Genomic DNA, 19,150 nt, shown 5'->3' on the forward strand with positions numbered 1-19,150 from the left:
AAAATCCTCCTTGACGGTCCTTGCAGAGTGTGACTCCATGGCCGTTCCCACATCTCTGGGTGTAAGTCACAGCTCTGCCAGGGTGCACTAGCGCGGCTGCCTTGCACTTTGGGGGCAGCAGCCGTACCTGGGACATGTGGCTCTTGTGTCTGCTGTGAGCCGGAAGCTCCTGGTGCACGTGTTTCACACATATTCCTAGTGTTTAAGCTGTACCAGATCAGAGCTACTGTATTTTAAATGCATAACTGCTCTTAAATTTGATTTTTTGTCATATTCAAATTAGTTTTTTCTTCTTTGACTTATATCCTAGTTTCCAGTACTTACTTGTTAAAATATCCTGTTGTGTACATTATTATTTAAATCAGAAACTTTTGTATTGTCTGCTTTGTTAATACTGACTACGTTCATATCATTTTGCCACAGATACCAGAGTAGAGGCCCTTGTGTTTGTTATTTCCTAGAACGTGAGTGCCTCGAATGTTAGATAAATTGAACGTACTCATACATGCAGTTAATTATTTCACAATAGTGTAGACTCACGAAGCATACAAAGTTAAACATTGCACACCTTGTATATAAACAATTGGTTATGCAGTATATTTTTAAAATTTTAGCTTTTTGTAAGCTCTAATCGAGAGGGTCAAGAGACATTTATATCCTAGATTTATTTAAAAAACTTTGGGGTGGATCTCTGTCTATGGCTAACAAGTGTTAACTTACCTGCCAATTCCAGCAGGTGGAGGGTGTGCCTGGGAGGCCGCACTGGGTGGGCGCAGGGCCCTGTGACTGCCGCAGGATGTGGGGGATGGGGTCTTGCACGTCTGGTTTTGCTATTCCAGTTCTGGGGTTTGCTGATGTCCCAGGTTGTTATATTTTTAGCTAAATGGAATCTTTTATTTAAAAATACACTTCCAGAGTCGAATTTTGGAAGAAAATGGATTTTCTGCTTCTTCCCTATTAAATTTACAGTATTATCTCCATTCCCTTTCTATTCTCGTTAATTGAGATTGCCAGTTTTGTGTATAATTTAGTTATAATGAGTACATATATTAGTCACATAATTTCATCTTATATAATATAGTATAATTTTAGCTTGTTGTAAATTTTGTGAAGGAGGATGTGGAGAGGTTATCTGTGATCTTCTCACTGGGATCTTGGGCAGGATAAAATCCATTGACTTGGTCTCCAGGGTGTTAGGTGAGATGCTTATTTTGTATTTATTACGTATGCTTATATCGTATCAGAAGCTTATTTCGTATTCTGCTAAACTTCCTGGTGCACAGACAGTGAACCAAAAGACGATGCACACGGCAAAACTAAACGTGGGTTATCTCCCCATGTAAACGCCGTGGGATATAGGAGTGTCTTTCTGAAACAGTGCCCATTCCTAACAAATCCTGATTAAACTATGTTTGTAAATTGGGTCACGTGAAATGCGCTCTGGGAGGCCAGCACTGAAAGGATCCCTACAAGGCAGCGTTTGTATAGCAAGGGTTTCTGTGGTTGATTTGTAAAATTATTTAATCCAGTCACCCCTTATTTCTATAGTTGCAGACACAACTATAGTGTGGTCAGCACAGCAAAGTACATAATCCCCAAAACAGTCCTAACTGGTCTCAGAGTCCATTCAGAGCAGTTCCTAGCCAGTCCAGTATAGACACATACAGTCATCAGTCAGTACTGAGCACTGCTGAATACTGGCACAAAAGGCATACAGAAGAATAAACAGATAGTCCTTATAGCACATGAGCCAAGAATACACAAAAATAAGAATACAAAGGTAAAGCAGTCTACAGCTAAATGCTCAGATTGTAGGGGTCCAGTGATAAATGTCCTGTCTGGAGAAGAGGGACATTGGTGAGGCCAGGGAAGGGTGTGTGGCCTTTGTCCTTGAGGGCCAGGTGGGGTCTGGGCCAGAGGAGAGTGTGGAGCAGTCCGGGAGTGATATGAGGAATGGCCCCGGGGCGTGAATGAGGCTGGGCTCCAGAGTGATATGAGGAATGGCCCTGGGGCGTGAATGAGGCTGGGCTCCAGGGTGAGAAACCAGTGATGCAGGGCCCAGCCTGGCTCCTGGATGCACAGCGCAGAGCTGCTGGGAGCTGAGGCCCCAGGGAGGGGTGTTTCCAGTTCTCTGTACTGCAGGGAGAGGGCTGCAGACTCAGGGAAATGCATCCTTGCTCCAGGGACTGGGAAAAGTAAACGTACCCACGTCTGTTGTGCACACGTTGGTGTGCGAGATGTGTTTGGCCGCTGTCTGCAGAAAACCCTGTTACTGTACACACGGGACAGACTTCCTAGACGATGTTTTGTGGTTCATCTGACATTCGTTCTTAACCAGGTGTCCTGTGTTCTTATTTGCTAAGTGTGGCCCCCGTGGGAGGGAAGCTCGCACAGCCCCTGCCCATAGGTCCATCCTCCCAGGGTATGAGACCGCCTCCGTCTGTTTGCAGTGAAGTGGCTCCACAGGCAGTAAATACCTGTGTTAAGATAACCCGGAGGCCTCTTGACAGACAGGAGACTCTCCTAGGCCCACCTGGCTTGAGATGTAGCAGCCTCATGTGTCCTTCCGGGTGGTTGGGGCGGAGGACACTGCTACACAGTTGATGTTGGGGTTAAGAGCCCACATTTTGACTGGGTTTAGGCAGCATTTAAAAGTCCCGAGAAACTGTTTACTAGCTCTGTGACCTTAGGCCTCTGTCTTTCAGTTTGTAAAATTGGTACCAAAATATCTGCTTCTATCCTTGTGAGTTTGCCCCACGTACTACTTAGCGCACAGGTCGTCACCGTGGTTGTATTTGATGATACTTTCCTAAAACGTGTTATATTAGTTGCCTATGTAATGCTTGGATTTATTAGAGCTGATTGTGTGTTCTCTGGCTTCTTTTGCCTTAAAAAAAAAAAAGATGCGTCAGAAAGGCTGTGTTGTCACAGGAGGGTCCCTAGGTCACCGTAGGTCAGAGCGCTGTCAGCCTGTCCTGTGCCTTTTTTCGCAGGTGTTCACGCGAGAGTGCATGAGCCACTACCTCAGGGTGTTTAACTTCCTCTGGAGGGCAAAGCGGATGGAGTACATCCTCACGGACATCCGCAAGGGACACATGTGCAATGCCAAGCTCCTGAGGAACATGCCAGGTAAACCTGCCCGGGGAGGTCGGGGCCACTCCCCTGCTAGCCCCGCGTCCCCGTGCTTCTGGAGCGGGCTTCTGTGGGAGGCTCATCTGTGATACTGCTCATCCTGACTTGGTGCAAATCAGAAAGAAAATTGAATCCAGTTAGATTTTTTCAGACCACGAGATTTCTTTCAGAATTACGTTTGTTCTCACTCTGCTGTTCGTGTCTGGACTTTTTTTTTTTTTTTAATTTTTAAGGAAGGAAAGCTGTGTTTATTTATTTGTTTATTTTACAGGAAGGAAAGCTATTTAACAAACCACTGTCTCATTTAAAATTCACTTATTGCTTTGATTAAAGTCTGTTTGGGAATCACTTTAATGTTTGTTCTGGTTCATAAACCGTGACATGAAAATTTTTTATATTATTTTACAATTAAAAGCTGTGGTAAAATTTAGATGGGTTTATTTTAATGTTACAAATACTGAATAACTATAGTTACCAATAATTTTGAAATTTTCGTATTGAAATTCATTTGGTCAAAACCTTTGAGAAAGTATTTCAACAATGTGTCTCCAAGGAAAAACAGCACTGAGCGATTCTTAACCCTTTGGTGAAAGTGATTATTGAAGAAGGAGCTGTTGCTTGAAGAAAGGTGTAACCTTTGAGTGATTGCTAGGTCAAGGCTGATCCTTGAGTAGCTCCCAAAGTCCCAGGATAATGACACCCTGGAAGCCGGGGGCCTGGAGGGTACCCGACTGTGTGGACAGAGTGGCCAGTTTTTACTGGGCGTCCCTGCTTTCTGTATACATAGCAGGCCTTTTCCAGGGGCATCAGGATGCTCTGATTATGCTCCTGGCCTGGCTTCCTCCGGACTCACTTCATAGAAGGTTGATAATAAGGACCCTCTGATGTAGCCGAGAAGGACGTGAGAGGGAACGTTTTCTTGTCAATACCATAATGGTTGTGGACAGGAGTTATTGCCTTCAGCTATTTCTAGTACCTGTGCGCTGCCTCGCCGGCTGGCTCTTCGTGAAGGAGGCAGAAGGAGGCGTCAGTCACTCAGAGGGCCTGCCTGTCTCCTGGCTCTGCACCTGTCTCTCGTCCCCTGGTGTCACGACCTCGTGCTGTGTCTCGGGGTGACTCACAGTCTGTTGGGTGCGCCCTGGTGGGTTGACCCCTTTGCCGGCCGCGTGCCTTCTCTGGGGCTGCCTGGCACTGCCGCGTGTGTGTGCCCAGGTGTCACCTCTCTGTGCCCGACTCAGGTCCTCTCCAGGCAGGGCAGACGCTTTGTTCCTGTCACCCTGTTTCAGAATAAGCGTCTGTTATTTTTAGCCCTGGGAAGTCTGAGCTCTGTGACAGTTCTAAGTATTAGCTCGTGGTTTGAATATCACCTCACCAGTGTCTGTATGAATTTGCTGTTCTCTTGTATTGAATAATCAGCGAGCTTTGTTTTCTACTTGAAGGTAGTGTGGGAAAAAATAGACCTTCTCTTTTATAAAATCAATAACTTTAACATAACCGGTGCTATCTCGGAGAGCTTAGCGTTAGCTTACTTCACTGACCCTTTCCTTGTCACTGAAGCTTCTCCTACAATCTTTTTAATAGCAACATTTGCCTCGTGTGAATATACCATTCGATCTTTTTTCCCTTCAGTTGTACTTTTTCCCACTAACGTAAATAACGCCATTTGCTTGTATTATATGCCTCTGGCTATTTCTTTAGGTAACTGAGGGAAGGAACAGCTGGGTTAGCAGGGATGGATTTTAGTTTACTTCACATTCATGAATAGCGGTCCTGATAGTTCAGCTGTGGGCGCATACGGTCACATGACTTGAGGAGCCAGGCACCAGGTTGAGGTGCATCTCGAGGGGCACAGTCCTCTGGCGGCTGTGTGTATTCCTGTTAGCTGGCTGCTGTTGGGTGTTGTGTTCAAACAAATCGTCAATTCGAGAGGGGAAGATGGAAGTTTGTTTTAATTAATTTAATGCTTTTTAAATTATTGATGACTAAACACTTTCTTTCTTGGTCATTGTGTTTCTTTTAGGAAACTGGTTTTTTGCTCATGTCTCTGTTGGGGTGTAATGTTCTTACTTTTATTTATAAGGAGTATTTTAAAGTTGTTGCTGTCCAGTCAACTTAATGAGCAGAAATCACCCAGCTAGTTAGTCTTGTTAACACAACAAATCTAGAAACATCTTGCTGGTCATAAATCTGAGGCAGAACTATAGAAGATTACAGAAAGTGCTTCTGGGAGCACCTTTGGAGATTTGCATATATGTGTGGTGTGTGGAGCTGTCTTGGTCCATGCGAACAGTATCACTGATTGTTATCCCAGATACTTTAATAATATTTATTAAAGTAAGTTTTTTGGAGTAAATAGTTACACTTGAAAATGATTTGCTTAGGGGGCACCTGGCTGGCCCAGTGGAGCATGTGACTCTTGATCTCGGGGTTGTGGGTTCAAGCCCCATCCGTGTTGGGTGTAAAGATTACTTAAAAAAAAAAAAAAAAAAAAAACAAACTTAAAAAACCAACCACACAAAAAGAAAATGATTTGCTTAGTACAGGAGTTCTTGATAGTGTCTACCAAGATGTTTATGCCTGTTTTTATATATCTGTCATTCAGCTGGACAGAAGGCAATTGTTGATCCCAAAATCATTTAAAGATTTGGTTCTAGTGGTATGGAGATTTTTTGTTGTTGTTGGATTCAATTAATGTAAAAAGTATCACAATTAATGGCAACTCCATTTGTGTTTCAAGTAATATCTAACAAAATGAAATAGATAAATACAGTCAAATGAGCTTGTAATTAAAAAAAAATTTAATGTTTATTTTTGCAAGAGAGAGAGAGAGTGTGAACAGGGGAGGGGCAGAGAGAGAGGGAGACACAGAATCTGAAGCAGGCTCCAGGCTCTGAGTTGTCAGCACAGAGCCTGATGCAGGGCTTGAACCCATGAACCATGAGATCATGACCTGAGCTGAAGTTGGATGCTTAACCGGCTGAGCCACCCAGGTGCCCAAATGAGCTTGTACGCTTCTCAACCTTTGTGTGTTGAGGGAAGAGAGTGAATGGAGGTCCCTCCCTCCCCAGAGGGTGGTATTAAAATGATCTCCTTCTTGGTCCTTGTAAGAAATGAAATTGAAGGTGGTGGACGTGGGAGAGGGGGTGGGGTCCTTGGGGGAGACCTGTCACCACAGGACTGCTGTGGCATTCTGCCAGTTTAATTGGCAGTAGTTTCTCTTTCTTGGTGATTAATACAGTAATGGTTCATCTGATGATCGACAGTGTTCCAGACCTGCAGAAATGATAACTTAAAAAACGAGTAGGCATTTTTCTCCTTAGAGGTTCTCTTTGTGTGTATCATTTTTGTATACGCAGATGAGTATGTACTCCTCAATAATTACACATTTATTAACAGCTCTCAGTGCCGGAAATTTGCTGGGCAGCATTGCCCGGGTTTGTGCATGGTCCCTCAGCACCAGGCTGTGGCCACAGCTGACTTCCTTGTCTCCTGCCTCAGTTTCCTCATGGGGGGAGGGATGTCGACAGTGCTTACTTCCAGGTCTGTGTAATGCACTTACCAGTGCTGCCCCCTGTGGGGGTGGATACCTGTTCAGGTGTCACTGCCGCCTGCCTGGTGACGTGGTGATAGTAGATGGCGTTTGCAGGAGGCCCTTTGTGGTGAGTAGAGATTCCGAACACAGGAGGCAGGAGAAATCCTGATTCTCCCCAACGCTCTTTGAAGCCTTAGCCTTGAGAAATTAATCAGATGGGTAATTTGATAGTCACTTTTAAGTATAGTAGTGTCAGTTATCAATGCAGGTTGAAGGAGGTGGTTTGCAGTTGTGAAGAAACTGTTTTAGGGTACTTTTTAAAAAAACAAACTTGGTGTAATTTTTAACGACCCTGCATGCTGTCGAAGGTGCCTCCCGCTGAAGATGCCCCCACAGCACGCCGTCCAGTCCTTCTGGAGCCTAGGGCAGGGTGTTTCATGAGACTCTGTGTTCCTCAGGCACCTGTAGAGGGCAGCAAGGAGTTAGGGGTGATCAGCCACAGGAGAGACTCCTCATTCCAGATTTTGTGCAGGAAACTGCTTTTTTTTAAATGCGTTCACTGGGAGATGCTTGTGTTTATGTATTTTTTGGACCTCGGTGCAAATGTTGCTTTGCTTTTGCGATTATTTGTAGGTCAATCATAAAAACACAAGTATTTATATTTTAATTATGTTTTATTTATTTTTTTTTAATTTACTTATTTTTATGTTAGGAGAGAGAGAGCACACACACGCACATGCGTGCACAGGTGGGGGAGGGGAGAGAAGAGAGGAAGACACAGAATCCGAGGCAGGCTCCAGGCTCTGAGCTGTTACCACAGAGCGCAACGTGGGTCTTGAACTCATGAACCGTGAGATCATGACTTGAGCCAAAGTCGGACGCTTAACCAACTGAGCCACCCAGGCACCCCTTAAGTATGCTTTAAATGTCTTTTCACGGGTGTGGGACGTGCTCGGACTTGTTTGGTTCTGAAAGCCACTATGTTGTCAATGATGAAAATGAGCATCAGAGGCGACGTTGGAGGTTGGTGATGGTGCTGTGAGGAGGGTGGCTGTGCTGGATGCCTGGTGGACACAGCAGCTGGGGTCAGGGGGACGTGTGTGAACTTGACGGAGCTCTGGGGCTCAGGGCTGGGTGACTGGGCCCTGTTTGGAGCTGTGGGGCACCTTTGGGGGTAATGCTTCAGTTTTAGGCATATTAATGTGAGGTGCTTATAAGAATCTACGTGATACATCCGGTTTGAATTGATTTGCAACCTGAGATCTGAACTAGAAATGAGGGTGTAGACAGTGTGAGTGGGGGTGACCCTGGGTGCCGTGGCAGGGAGCTTCCTGGGGGAGGGCTCCAGGGCAGAGGTGTCGGGCGGGAAGCCGCTGTGTCCGAGGAAGGCAGGAAGGCACGGAGATCCCGGGGTTTCCAGGTAGCAGGGACGACTAGCCAAGGCCCACAGCCAGGAATTTGAAGTTGGCGCCAGCATGACTCGAGACACGAGAGGTTTTTGTAGTTTAATTGGCGGTGGAGAAATTGTGCACCAGGTCACTCCGTGTCATGAAGTGGAGTCAGCGATGGTGGGCAGGGCACCGTGTTGTCAGCTGTGTGAGACCTGACCGATTTCCTCGTTTATGCGCTCACATGTAACATGTAGAAGGCGTTAGCAAAGTCATCTAAGGCGCACATAAAAGCCAACACATTATCCAAGGACTGCTGGATTGATGGTGGATGGGACCCCAGTGCACCCTAGGGGGCCCCAAGACCTAGAGACGAGAGCAGTGACACCCGCGTGTTTGTTGAGTTGAGATTTTCCCGTTGCGTGTAGCACACTGACTTGGGCAGGTGATGAGACGGGCCACACGGATTTCTGTACTCCTGTAGCACATCTGGGGCCTGCTTACCGTCTTCATGCACGTCTGTCAGGACAGGCACGGAATCTGCAGTCCATGAGTGATGTTAAACTCTCTGTGGAAGGAATGTCAGGACACAGAGATGCCTTCTCACGCGGCTGAAAGACAAGCAGACGGCTTTCACTTGGCTCCGTGCAAAGTGGCGTGTTTGGACCCAGCGCAGGTGTGCTGGAGGGAAGACCCGGAGGTTTGGGTGTCACAGTGAGACCTGTTTGCTGTCACGTATGCTGTGTAAAGGAGCATCTGCATGCTGCGGGTGTTCTGAGTACACATCTGTCCAGGGGAGACTGCCTGGCCTTGCGGGGGAGGGAGCACCATCCCTGTCCTTATAGCCCTGGGGCAAAGCCCAGGATGGAGTTGTGATAGAAGCTTGCTTCCCTCGTGACACGGGTGAGTCGTACTTACAACAGCCTTTTATTATACTCTTTTACACTGAAAGTAATTTAGGTAAATGGGCTGGGAGTGGAAGCTGGGACATCTTAGCCCTCTCTGAGAGTTTTATTAGAAGTACATTCTTTATTCGGGGCTCACGTTACCTGTTCTTTACGACACTGTTGACCACAGCCACGGACGGCAGGCTCCCGACGGCAGGGAAGACATCAGGGGGCTTGTCGCTCAGGCTCGTCTTCTGAGGGGGCCTGCTGTCTCTGCCAGCCAGCACAGTCCCCACGTGTCCCATACCCCTTAACCTGGAGAAAGGATTGTTTTCTAAAGTATGCATCACCACTGTTTCTCCACATGTCCCTATTTTGCTTCCTCGTTACCGTCTTACAAAGGGACAAGAATGGTTTCTCGAATAACTGTGCAGCGATGATTATTTAATTACGCAATTAAAGGCGTTTGGGGTGGAAACAAAAATAAATGTGCTTAAACCATTCCTTTGATGGTCTCATTTCCGACTGAACCCTCTATTGTGGTGGCTCTGGTACTCTGGTGGAGTCTTTGAATGAAAAATTGGAAGTGTGAGCAGAGAATGGCTGTTCTGTGGTGACCTTCAAGCCTTTTGATGGCTTTATAATCTTGCAAAGAACAGAAGCAGAGTCTGGGCTCAGGCCCATCTCCTCCCAGTTCACCTGTCTCTCAGGTGATGAGGTCCTATTTGGGCCCTTCAGGAAATGTCACTTTTGTCTCCAGATTACTGGGAGTCCCGAGGTCTCACGCAACAGCAGCACACGTGTTGTAAAGAAGCCATGGCATTGAGCGTGAATTCATACTTGTGAAGCAGTTTGTCTACTGAATTTTCAGATGCAATTATTTTGTTTCATGCTGTTCCTTATTGGGTCTTTACGTCACATAAAGTAACGTGATGCTGTTGATTAGGTAGCTAAACCCTTGTGTAGCTTGAGTGGCACGGAGGTTGACCATGGAAAGACTGCTCCCTGTTTTAAGGGGCTAAGAGTTAAAGCCAGCGATTGTTTGTTTTTGAAAGTGATTGCAGATGAACGGGTGGGAGCAAGTGTGCCGTTTGAGTGTGTTGTGTGTGTGACACCAGCTCTGCGGCTCTCTTGCAGAGTTCTCCGGGGTGCTGCACCACTGCCACATCCTGGCGTCCGAGATGGTCCATTTCATCCACCAGATGCAGTATTACATCACATTCGAGGTACTTCCTGAGCACCCTTTGGTTTAAATAAGTCACGATGTCTTATGTGGTGAGTTTCGTCAAAGACCCTACACCAGGAAGACACGACCTCCGTCCTGAGTCTCACGTTGTTGTTTCCTAGGTGCTTGAGTGTTCTTGGGATGAGCTTTGGAACAAGGTGCAGCAGGCCCAGGACCTGGACCACATCATCGCCGCACACGAGGTGTTCCTGGACACCATCATCTCCCGCTGTCTGCTGGATGCCGACTCCAGAGTAAGATGGACATGCTCTTTACATGGAGACCAGTAGTGTGGCCTGCGTGTTGGGCTCCTGTCCCAGGGAGATCTTAGAGATCGCCTGATGCCCACATTGGGGTAACTAATCACTTGGAGTTCAAGGTTGACCGTTTCTGGGCAGAGTTACAATAAGAACACGCTCTGAAATGTGTATGAAACTGGTAAAGTGTGTGTTCTCACCCACCCGTAGGCTCTTACCCACCCATGTCCTCTCACCCACCCGTGGGCTCTTGGGCTCGGAAGACACAGGTGAACCACGAGCGGTAGGAACTGCCCACATTCAGGAGAGGGTGTGAGGATGTACAGAGCACGGGGCTGTGCCTTCACGTGCTCTCTAGGAACGGTGGTGTTTCCTGTGTGCGCCTTCACAGAGCGAGCCTCTGGCTGCACAAGTCGGAAAACAGTATTTGTCTAGATGAACTCTAAGCGTTGCTTGTGTTCCACAGCCCTGGCTTGGTTGTTAGCATCGCTTCCCTGTGGGCCCCTGTTCCAAAAGTGGCTGTTCATGTGGCCGAACCTTCTGGAGTCGTGATTTTATTCGGACATCTGGGGAAATCTGTTCTGATGTAGGAGTCAAAATGTCAGGCGCGTTTTTGACACTAAATGTGTGACTTTGGGCTCGTGGAGGGCCACGACTGGCTAAGCTGGCAGCTCCCCGAGGGGAGCACGGTGCTTCTGGGGGCTCACGCTGGGCGCAGCTGTGTTCCCGTGCATGGCTGCGAAAGCAGGTGTTAATGTGCCACACTGTGGTGAACACTGCCCTCGTCGGCGTACCACAGTGCTCACGTGCTCCTGGGTGGGAGTCAATTACCCATGTGCTTGGGTAAGCAGGTTGAAACGATGGCACAGAAGTAACTGAAAGCACTTTGGGTGTGATGAGTGACATAAGAACTGTGTGCCTGGAGCCTTTTGGCCTTGGTTACTGTTAGTGAGCCTCGTCTTTATCGGCTGAGCTCCCGGACACTCGTGGAGTCATCTTGTCTGCTTGGCGGCACGCATGCTACCTGTCTGTGGATGTGCATCCGTGTGTGCTGTGTGGGCACAGCGCTGTCGTGTCAAGCGGGCGTGACGCTCGTCTCTCTCACATAGGTCTGTGGGGGGTAAATGCTATAATTGATGGAAACCATCCATCGCGGTGGTGCCTGATGCGCAACAGATAGTGACCTGTGTGTAAGTCAGGTCCAGAATGGTTCAGAGCCATTCTGTGTGTGTTACAGAGATCGAGCTCGGGCAGGTGTAATGCATGAGCTCCTGAGGGTTACACCCACGCTGACCTCAGTCTACGTGGGGAGTGAGGAGCAGTCAGCGGCCGACCGCGTGTGGTTTCAGCCACACAGGACAGTCGCGTACGCAACAGTCACACCTCTTGCCTCCAGAAGATTCCCACTGACATGAGCAGAATCCAAGCAGAAAATGTTTTACCTGTAACATACTTTCTTGTGGTCGTGGAAAGTTCACATGTGAGTTGGTCCTATGTCTCCTTCAGTGAAGAAGTCAGTACGCTAAAGACTTAATGTCCATTTTTGAAATGGCCCCTTTGCTGATGGTTTTACTTTAAAATGTTGTTTTTAATTTTTTTCTTTTTAAATTTATTTTTGAGAGAGAGAGAGACAGAGCATGAGCAGGGGAGGGGCAGAGAGAGAGGGAGACACAGAATCAGAAGCAGGCTCCAGGCTCTGAACTGTCAGCATGGAGCCCAATGCGGGGCTTGAACCCATGAACCGTGAGATCATGACCTGAGCCAGAGTGGGACGCTTAACTGACTGAGCCACTTAGGCACTCCTAGTTTTACTTTGAATTTAATGATTTAAAATAATCACTAGAGGTCTTGTTTTTTAAGGAACCCAATCTAGAATAGATTCAAGCAATCTGTTACGAAAATTCAGTGTATTTTTGGTGTCTCTCTTAGTCAGAAGTAAGGCTTTCTGATACTGCATCATCCTGCGGGTGTGCACACACATGATCCTCGCCTCTGCATTGCCAAGGAAGGTCCTGAACCCCACCTGACTCTGCTGCCGACTGATGGTGGCCCAGAACACACGGTCGCGGCCGTGCCGTGCGGGCATACTGCTGACAGAGTCCTCCTCGCACCCTGAGTGAAGAAAGAGCATTCCGTCACCTCGTACAGTAGTTAACCACTCCTAAGTAGCGAATACATCTTTCTTAAAAACAAAAGAATTAGCCCACGTCCATCTTTTGTTTTGCTTTCTTGTTATTAAGCAAGAGAACAAACAGCCTTATGGTAAGCCTGGTGTCTGCCGCTGGTCCTGGCGTCCTCACCCTGGGGGCAGCTACAAGGTAGTGAGGTTCATGCCCAGCAGTTAGTGGCCCCGTGCGGGGGCGTGTCTGAGTGGGTGCAGTGCGTCCCGTGGACAGCGCCGTGACGGTGGCCTCACACATGTCCTCACCAACCCGAGCTCCTTCTCCAGCAGCAGTAGGCTGGGCCTGTCAGCCTCACTGCTTCCGCCCGCCCGTGAGCTTGGAGCCCCTCTGCTTTCTGGGCTTCTCCTCTGCTTTTCCGTAAAGTCACACCATCTTGTCCCATAACATTCTGCACATCTCTTGTAGGCCTTTAGTACGTGTGTGCGGTTTGGCTGGTCTGTAGGGATGCTGTCGATTTCATTTTGCTCTTTTGTCTGCTTTTTTATCCTGGTAGTTTCTAGATCCACGTAGGTCCCATTTTTATAGGGAAAACCATTTTGTTTCTTCCTTTCCACAGGGTATGTTTGGCTCTTTTGACTTAGGATGTTAGCTGGGTCAACCAGGAGCATGCATGCCACATCCCCGACATGGAAGACACATTTTCTTCTTTCACCCCTGACTGCAATGTCACCAGGAGATCTCCCAGGACCTTTATCAGATTACAGAGGGTCCTTGAGTCCTAGTTTGCTTAGATGCTTTGGATAAATCATGAGTGGCTGTTACATTTTAACGTGATTTTTTTCCTGTGATTTCAACATTTTCTTCCTCTCAAATTGTTGATGGGTTTTTTAAAACTCTAAGCTGGCGGAGGATCGAGTAGACGCCCCTCTTCAGTCGTGGGGCGCCGTTGTCTGTCCATGAAAGACTTGTCGTGTTTATTGGGTTTCACATCCCACCCTCCTGCACCCCTGCCATCCCCACCGTTGGCCCAGTTGTCTTTGTGTTTGCTGTTGGACCTTGGATGCATATGTGGCATTTTGCACAGATGTGTCTTTGGCTTCTACCTAAATGATGTTTGCTGAGCTCTGTTTTGGGGCCACACTGGGAGGAAGCCCACCTGAAATCTCGTAGGTACCTGTGGAGGGCGCCGTGCAGTGTGAAGACGCTGGGCCCAAACACTGGTGGCTTCCAGTGTGGGACCGTCCGTGTGTGCCTGCTGTGAGCTGATTTTTAAAAACTGTGCTAAAATCTGTTTCTTCTTTTATTTCATTAAGAACCTCTTTTCTCATATCTCCCATGTCTGGTCTGGGTGTGTGTGACTCCAAAGGGTGGAGAAAATGGAATTGCTTTCCTGTTCCTTTCTGCCCTCGCAGTATCTCTGCTCCTGGGGCTGCGCTGTGGCCTGTGATGTGCTCTGAGGGTGTGGGTGACACGGGACCCTGTGCCGCATGGTGCGTGCTCAGTACGCGCGAGTGGACAGGCAGAGCCCTTTGAGGGTGTGAGTTGGTATCTTGTTTTTTCGTGCCTTTTTACTATTCATCCATGTTCTTTGGAACAACTTTGGAATGAGCATGTTGGGGCTCTAGTCGTTAAAAGAAAAATCTTTGTCTCCTGTCCTCAGGCACTTTTAAATCAACTAAGAGCCGTGTTTGATCAGATCATCGAACTTCAGAACACTCAAGACGCGATATACAGAGCGGCTCTGGAAGAGTTACAGAGACGATTACAGTTTGAGGAGAAAAAGAAACAGAATGAAGTCGAGGTATGGCTGTGACACCGGGGGGTTTACCAGGTTTAAAAATGAGCTTATTGCCACCATAGTCACGAATACGTCAGGTAACTTCCCTGCTGAAATGTTCGACTGACGCCGTGCGGACACCTGGTGCGGAGTCCTGAGGCGGTGCTGACTGCTCCAGGGGACCGGTCACCATTGCTGTCATCCTGTCTTGAAAATAAATGAAGACAGCACCCGCGGGAATCCCGTGAGGGAGGTGCTGACATCTCTGCAAACGGTGCCCAGCTCTGTGTCACCTGTCCCCTGGAGCTGGTGGCTGTGTGTGTCCACGTGGGAACTTAAGTTGTGCACTTGTGGCTGTTTTCAGTGACCTCCCTAAAGTATGTTTGTGTCCTCCGTGACCTTGGATTGTGAAGATTTATTGAGCAAGTTGGGGTGTTTAGGAGACTTCTTGTATCTGATATAATCTGTATAACTTTTTACCTTTTCAAGGTGCTTCTTCTTGAGTGACAAATTTTTCAGTTGACACAGTTTGATTAGTTTTATTTTTAACTGTTTCCTTAAAATTTGTGTTAGGACCCTATTTAACGTGGAAAACTCACAACCACTTAGAGCACATGCCGTCCCCTCAGGATTTCTGGGAACAGGAAGAGGACTGCTTCACTACTGTCGCCAAGATGGGGGTGTGTGTGTGACCCCGAAATGCCGCCTGGCCCGTGTGCGGGCACGCCTGGGTGCCAGACTGACCAAAGACTCCACCCTGGCCGTGCTTGCTGGTGGCGTCCTTCTGGGTGGCTTGACTTCTCCAGGGCAGGTCTCCTTGTCTGTGAAAGGGGAGTGACGCTAAGTAAGACCCCGTGGTGACCTGTCGGCGTGTGTCATGCACGCCAGTGACTTAGCGTTTAGGAAGCATTCAGTAAAAGCTAGTTACTGTTGTGATTTGTAAAGCTGCCCACAGCCCCGCAGAATCTGCTTCTCGAGAATTACTAAACTATATAAAATCTGCAAAAATCAGTCCTTGGGATTTTCACATTCTTGTAGTAGTGGGGTGGCCAGTTGTGTGGGAGTTGAACGTTCTCTCTCCAGACTGTAAGCCATCAGCACCGGAGTGGAACGCATCTACATAATGAGTCAGGACTATTCGGTGTGTTTCATTCAGATGTGCTTGGGGATAACCGTAGGACAGCTGAAAGCTCGAACTGTCTCAGAGAAATTATTTAAATCCAATGGGCAAAATAACTGCAGAAGCAGTCACTTGGACCTAGGGCCATTGTGGTGTTCAAGAGACTGTGCACGAAGACGGGGGCCCGGCCTCCTGAGTGTTCCCGCAGATGGAGTTGTGTTGGAGCAGCCGGCCGTGGCTGCCCGCATAGGCTGGTGGCAGCATTGTGATGGTGTCGGCCTGGCAGCCCACAGACCCCACGCTGTGTGCCGCCTGGCCCTTGGCAAACAAGGTCTGCGAACTGCTGCGTCACAGAGATCGTAAAGGGCCCCTAAGTGGAATATATTGTATTCGTGGATTGGAGAACCGACTCAGTTCCATCCCGGTTCTGATCCCAGCAGTTCTGGGGTTTTTGTTGGCCTTCATACTTTTTTTTCTTTCGGTAAGAAATGATAAACCAACTCTACAGTTGATATGGAAATATGTAGGGCATGGTGTGCAGAGAAGAGATGTTGAGTAACCTGAGCACTCGGGACTTAGCCGTGAAAACACGGCAGGGAGCAGGATGGTGTTGGCGCCACCACGGGCAGTTGTGAGCAGAGAGACATCCAGAAACGGCCCTACGCCTCCTGGGACCGTCAGTTCCCGACTGAGGACAGTGGGCGATGGGTCGTCAGTAGGTGGAGTCAGGCAGCTGTAGCTTGGCCCTGCCTCACACCCACAGGCAGCACGGTGGGCTGAGTCTGAACAGGAAGGGTGACGTGCTAAAGCTTCCAGAGGACACAGAACAGCTGTAGGAGAAACCAGTGTTTCATCCTTGTCTTACCAGGATGCGTTCCCACTGATAAACTGAGTTCCTACACTACTTCTGTGCAGGCCGGCTGCAAAGCCCTTTAGTTAGACTCACCGCCCATTGAGAACAGTCTCTTAGAACCAGAAGTAGGTCTATTTCCAGTGCAGAAAGAGCCGGCATGCTTAGGAGAAGTAGCGAGAGGCGTTCCCACCACCGTCAAGGGCTCACGGGCTCCCACTTTGGGCCAGTCGGCCCCCCTTTGTGCATGCTATCTGTGCCGAGAAAGCGCACAGTGATGGACCGGTGCATTGCTCGGCGCGAGAGGCTGCTTGGCTTGACGAATTATCAGAAGTGTCATGTGCTACGTACGCACTGTAAAACCGTAGTCACTAAGAGTGAGGGCGTTCTCTGTGCCCATGTGTGCTAATGGAAAATGTCCGTGCTCAGCGGCAGCACAAGGACGCGGGAAGCACGCCTCTCCCCGCCCTCCCCTTCTAGCCCCGTCCTCCCTGGCGGCTTCTTGCACCCATATTTTAATTTCATCTGGTCCTTCCCATTCTTTAGGGCCGGTGGGGAGTGACGGCAGCAGAGGAGGAGGAGGAGAACAGGAGGATTCAAGAGTTTCGAGAATCTATCCCGAAAATGTGCTCGCAGCTGCGGATACTGGCCCATTTCTACCAGGTGCTGGCAGGGCCCGGACCACACTGGTGTGTTCCTGCAGTAGACCGTTGCCATCAGAATAGTTAGAACACAGTCCTTTCGGTCCACCCTCCACCCAGGGTGGTGCCCAGTCTTGGCTGTGACCTTCCCAGGGACCCTGGGCTCACCCCCGATGTTGGCCTGGGAGGGTTCCGGTGGTGTCGGTGGTGGGCGGGGGCTCTGGGAGGGCCGGGGTGAGGCCGGAGGGCGCCGCGGGCGTGCGGGGGGTGTGGAGGAGCCGGGCACGCAGGGCAGCGGGCGCTGAACTCAGCACACAGCCCCGGGAGGCTGAGAGAGACACCGAGGCCCAGAGTCCATGGGCTCTGCCTTTTATGCCTGTGGTGGTTTTGCCTTCTGGTTCCATCTGTTCTCAGTGTGATTTTAGTGATGGAGATACAGGTGAAAAGATTTTGTGAAGAATTTTTACATTTGGTTGCCGGTAACTAATAAGGAAGACAAATCGAGCATTGACGTTAAAACCTTTGAAAATTACATATTTTTGTGTGCTAATGTCTCCACGTGGTTCAGGATTTCACACGAAGGTGCCACCTGTTCATGGCATCTAGTTTCTTCCCGTGTCCTCACACTTCTGATGGCGGTCTTCCGTGTGACGTGGGCGGGGAAAGACTTTGTCCCTTTCCCAAGTGTCTTCCTCTGACGTTAGTGACTGTTGCGTGTTTGTTGAAAATATGTTTCCTAACAATGATGGGGTTGTGTTAGTGCAAAAGTATCTTCACCGGATACTGTTTTCATAATGAAATACCTACTTGACCTCCGTGTGCAGAAATAGCATGTATGCACATTTCTTAAAAATGGACATCTAGGGGCGCCTGGGTGGCTCAGTCGGTTAAACGGCTGACTTCAGCTCAGGTCATGATCTCGCGGTCTGTGAGTTTGAGCCCCGCGTCGGGCTCTGTGCTGACAGCTCAGAGCTTGGAGCCTGTTTCGGATTCTGTGCCTCCCTCTCTCTGACCCTCCCCCATTCATGCTCTGTCTCTCTCTGTCTCAAAAATAAATAAACGTTAAAAAAATTTTTTTTTTTTTTTAAAATGGACATCTACGGGCACCTGGGGGGCTCAGTCTGTTGAGTGTCCGAATATTGATTTTGGCCCGGGTCACGATCTCAGTTTATGGGTTCAAGCCCCACGTCAGGCTCTGCACTGCCAGCATGGTGCCTGCTTGGGATTCTCTCTCTCCCTTTCTCTCTGTCCCTCCCCTGCTCGTACTCACTCTCTCTCTGAAAATGAATGAATAAACTTAAAAAAAAATGGATACCTAATGGTCAGCTCCATATTATTTTTTTTAATTCAAAAATTTTTTTTTAATTTTGGAGAGAGAGCACAAGCAGGGGAGAGGGAGGGAGGGAGGGAGGGAGGGAGGGAGGGAGGGAGAGAGAGAGAGAGAGAGAGAGAGAGAGAGAGAGAGAGAGAGAAAGAGAATCTCAAGCAGGCTCCACACTCAGCACAGAGCCCAACATGGGGCTCGATCCCACCACCCTGGAATCATGACCTGAGCTGAGATCAAGAGTCGGACAGTGAACTGACTGAGCCTGCAGGTGCACTGCTACTATTAAGAGAGTTGTGTATCTGCTGCAGAGAAATCTTGAAAACGTCTGTCCCTATGCTTGTTTCTCAAAGAGATAGGGGTGATTACATATTTCCTGAGAGAGTTAATACATTTTTGAGAAGGAATCTTAATCTGTATAATCCCAGTTTTACTGAAATTACAGTCTTAATCTTCTTTCTAAATCATGGCCATTGGGATTTCTTTTCCCTTAACAGAAAAGTCCTCTTCTGTTCTCTGAATTATGGAAACAGCAGGGCATCAACAGCCACCATCATGTTCTGCTTTTGAGCCATGGCTGGAGTCCCCAGCCTGAGCACAGACCTGTCCTTCACATGTCCCCGTAGTGACCTTCACACGTTTGTTTTGTTGCCCAGCAAGGAGCCACTGTTTATATTTTTGTGATAGAATTGCTTAGACACTGTCTCTGAAGCCCTCTATTTCCCAGAATGACACGGGTGTCCACAGCGCCCTGCTGTGCACCAGCTCAGGTGTGTGTCCCTTGGTGTCACATGCCCAAGTCCCCAGGAGCAAGGACAGGGACTGAGGTGCTGTTGGGGTTTGGGAGGACTGTGGCATGTGGTGTTTCAGCGAGGACTTCTCTGCACATGAGAC

General features: G+C 48.5%; 1 protein-coding gene across 7 annotated transcripts in view; it reads left to right on the forward strand.

Annotated features, from left to right (window-relative positions):
• Positions 1-19,150, forward strand: part of TUBGCP3 (tubulin gamma complex component 3) — a 75,736-nt gene that overhangs the window by 50,567 nt on the left and 6,019 nt on the right. For 4 of the 7 annotated variants that reach the window (XM_058742301.1, XM_058742343.1, XM_058742326.1 and 1 more), the window contains 5 exons: positions 2,994-3,129; positions 10,077-10,165; positions 10,287-10,418; positions 14,205-14,345; positions 16,838-17,015. In XM_058742301.1, the coding sequence (XP_058598284.1) occupies positions 2,994-3,129; positions 10,077-10,165; positions 10,287-10,418; positions 14,205-14,345; positions 16,838-17,015 (676 nt within the window). The remainder of the gene's footprint in view (positions 1-2,993; positions 3,130-10,076; positions 10,166-10,286; positions 10,419-14,204; positions 14,346-16,837; positions 17,016-19,150) is intronic. The other 3 variants (XM_058742318.1, XM_058742353.1, XM_058742336.1) reach the window with 2 other exon arrangements.

Source organism: Neofelis nebulosa, chromosome 1 (assembly GCF_028018385.1).
Source record: "Neofelis nebulosa isolate mNeoNeb1 chromosome 1, mNeoNeb1.pri, whole genome shotgun sequence".
Lineage (NCBI taxonomy): Eukaryota > Metazoa > Chordata > Mammalia > Carnivora > Felidae > Neofelis > Neofelis nebulosa.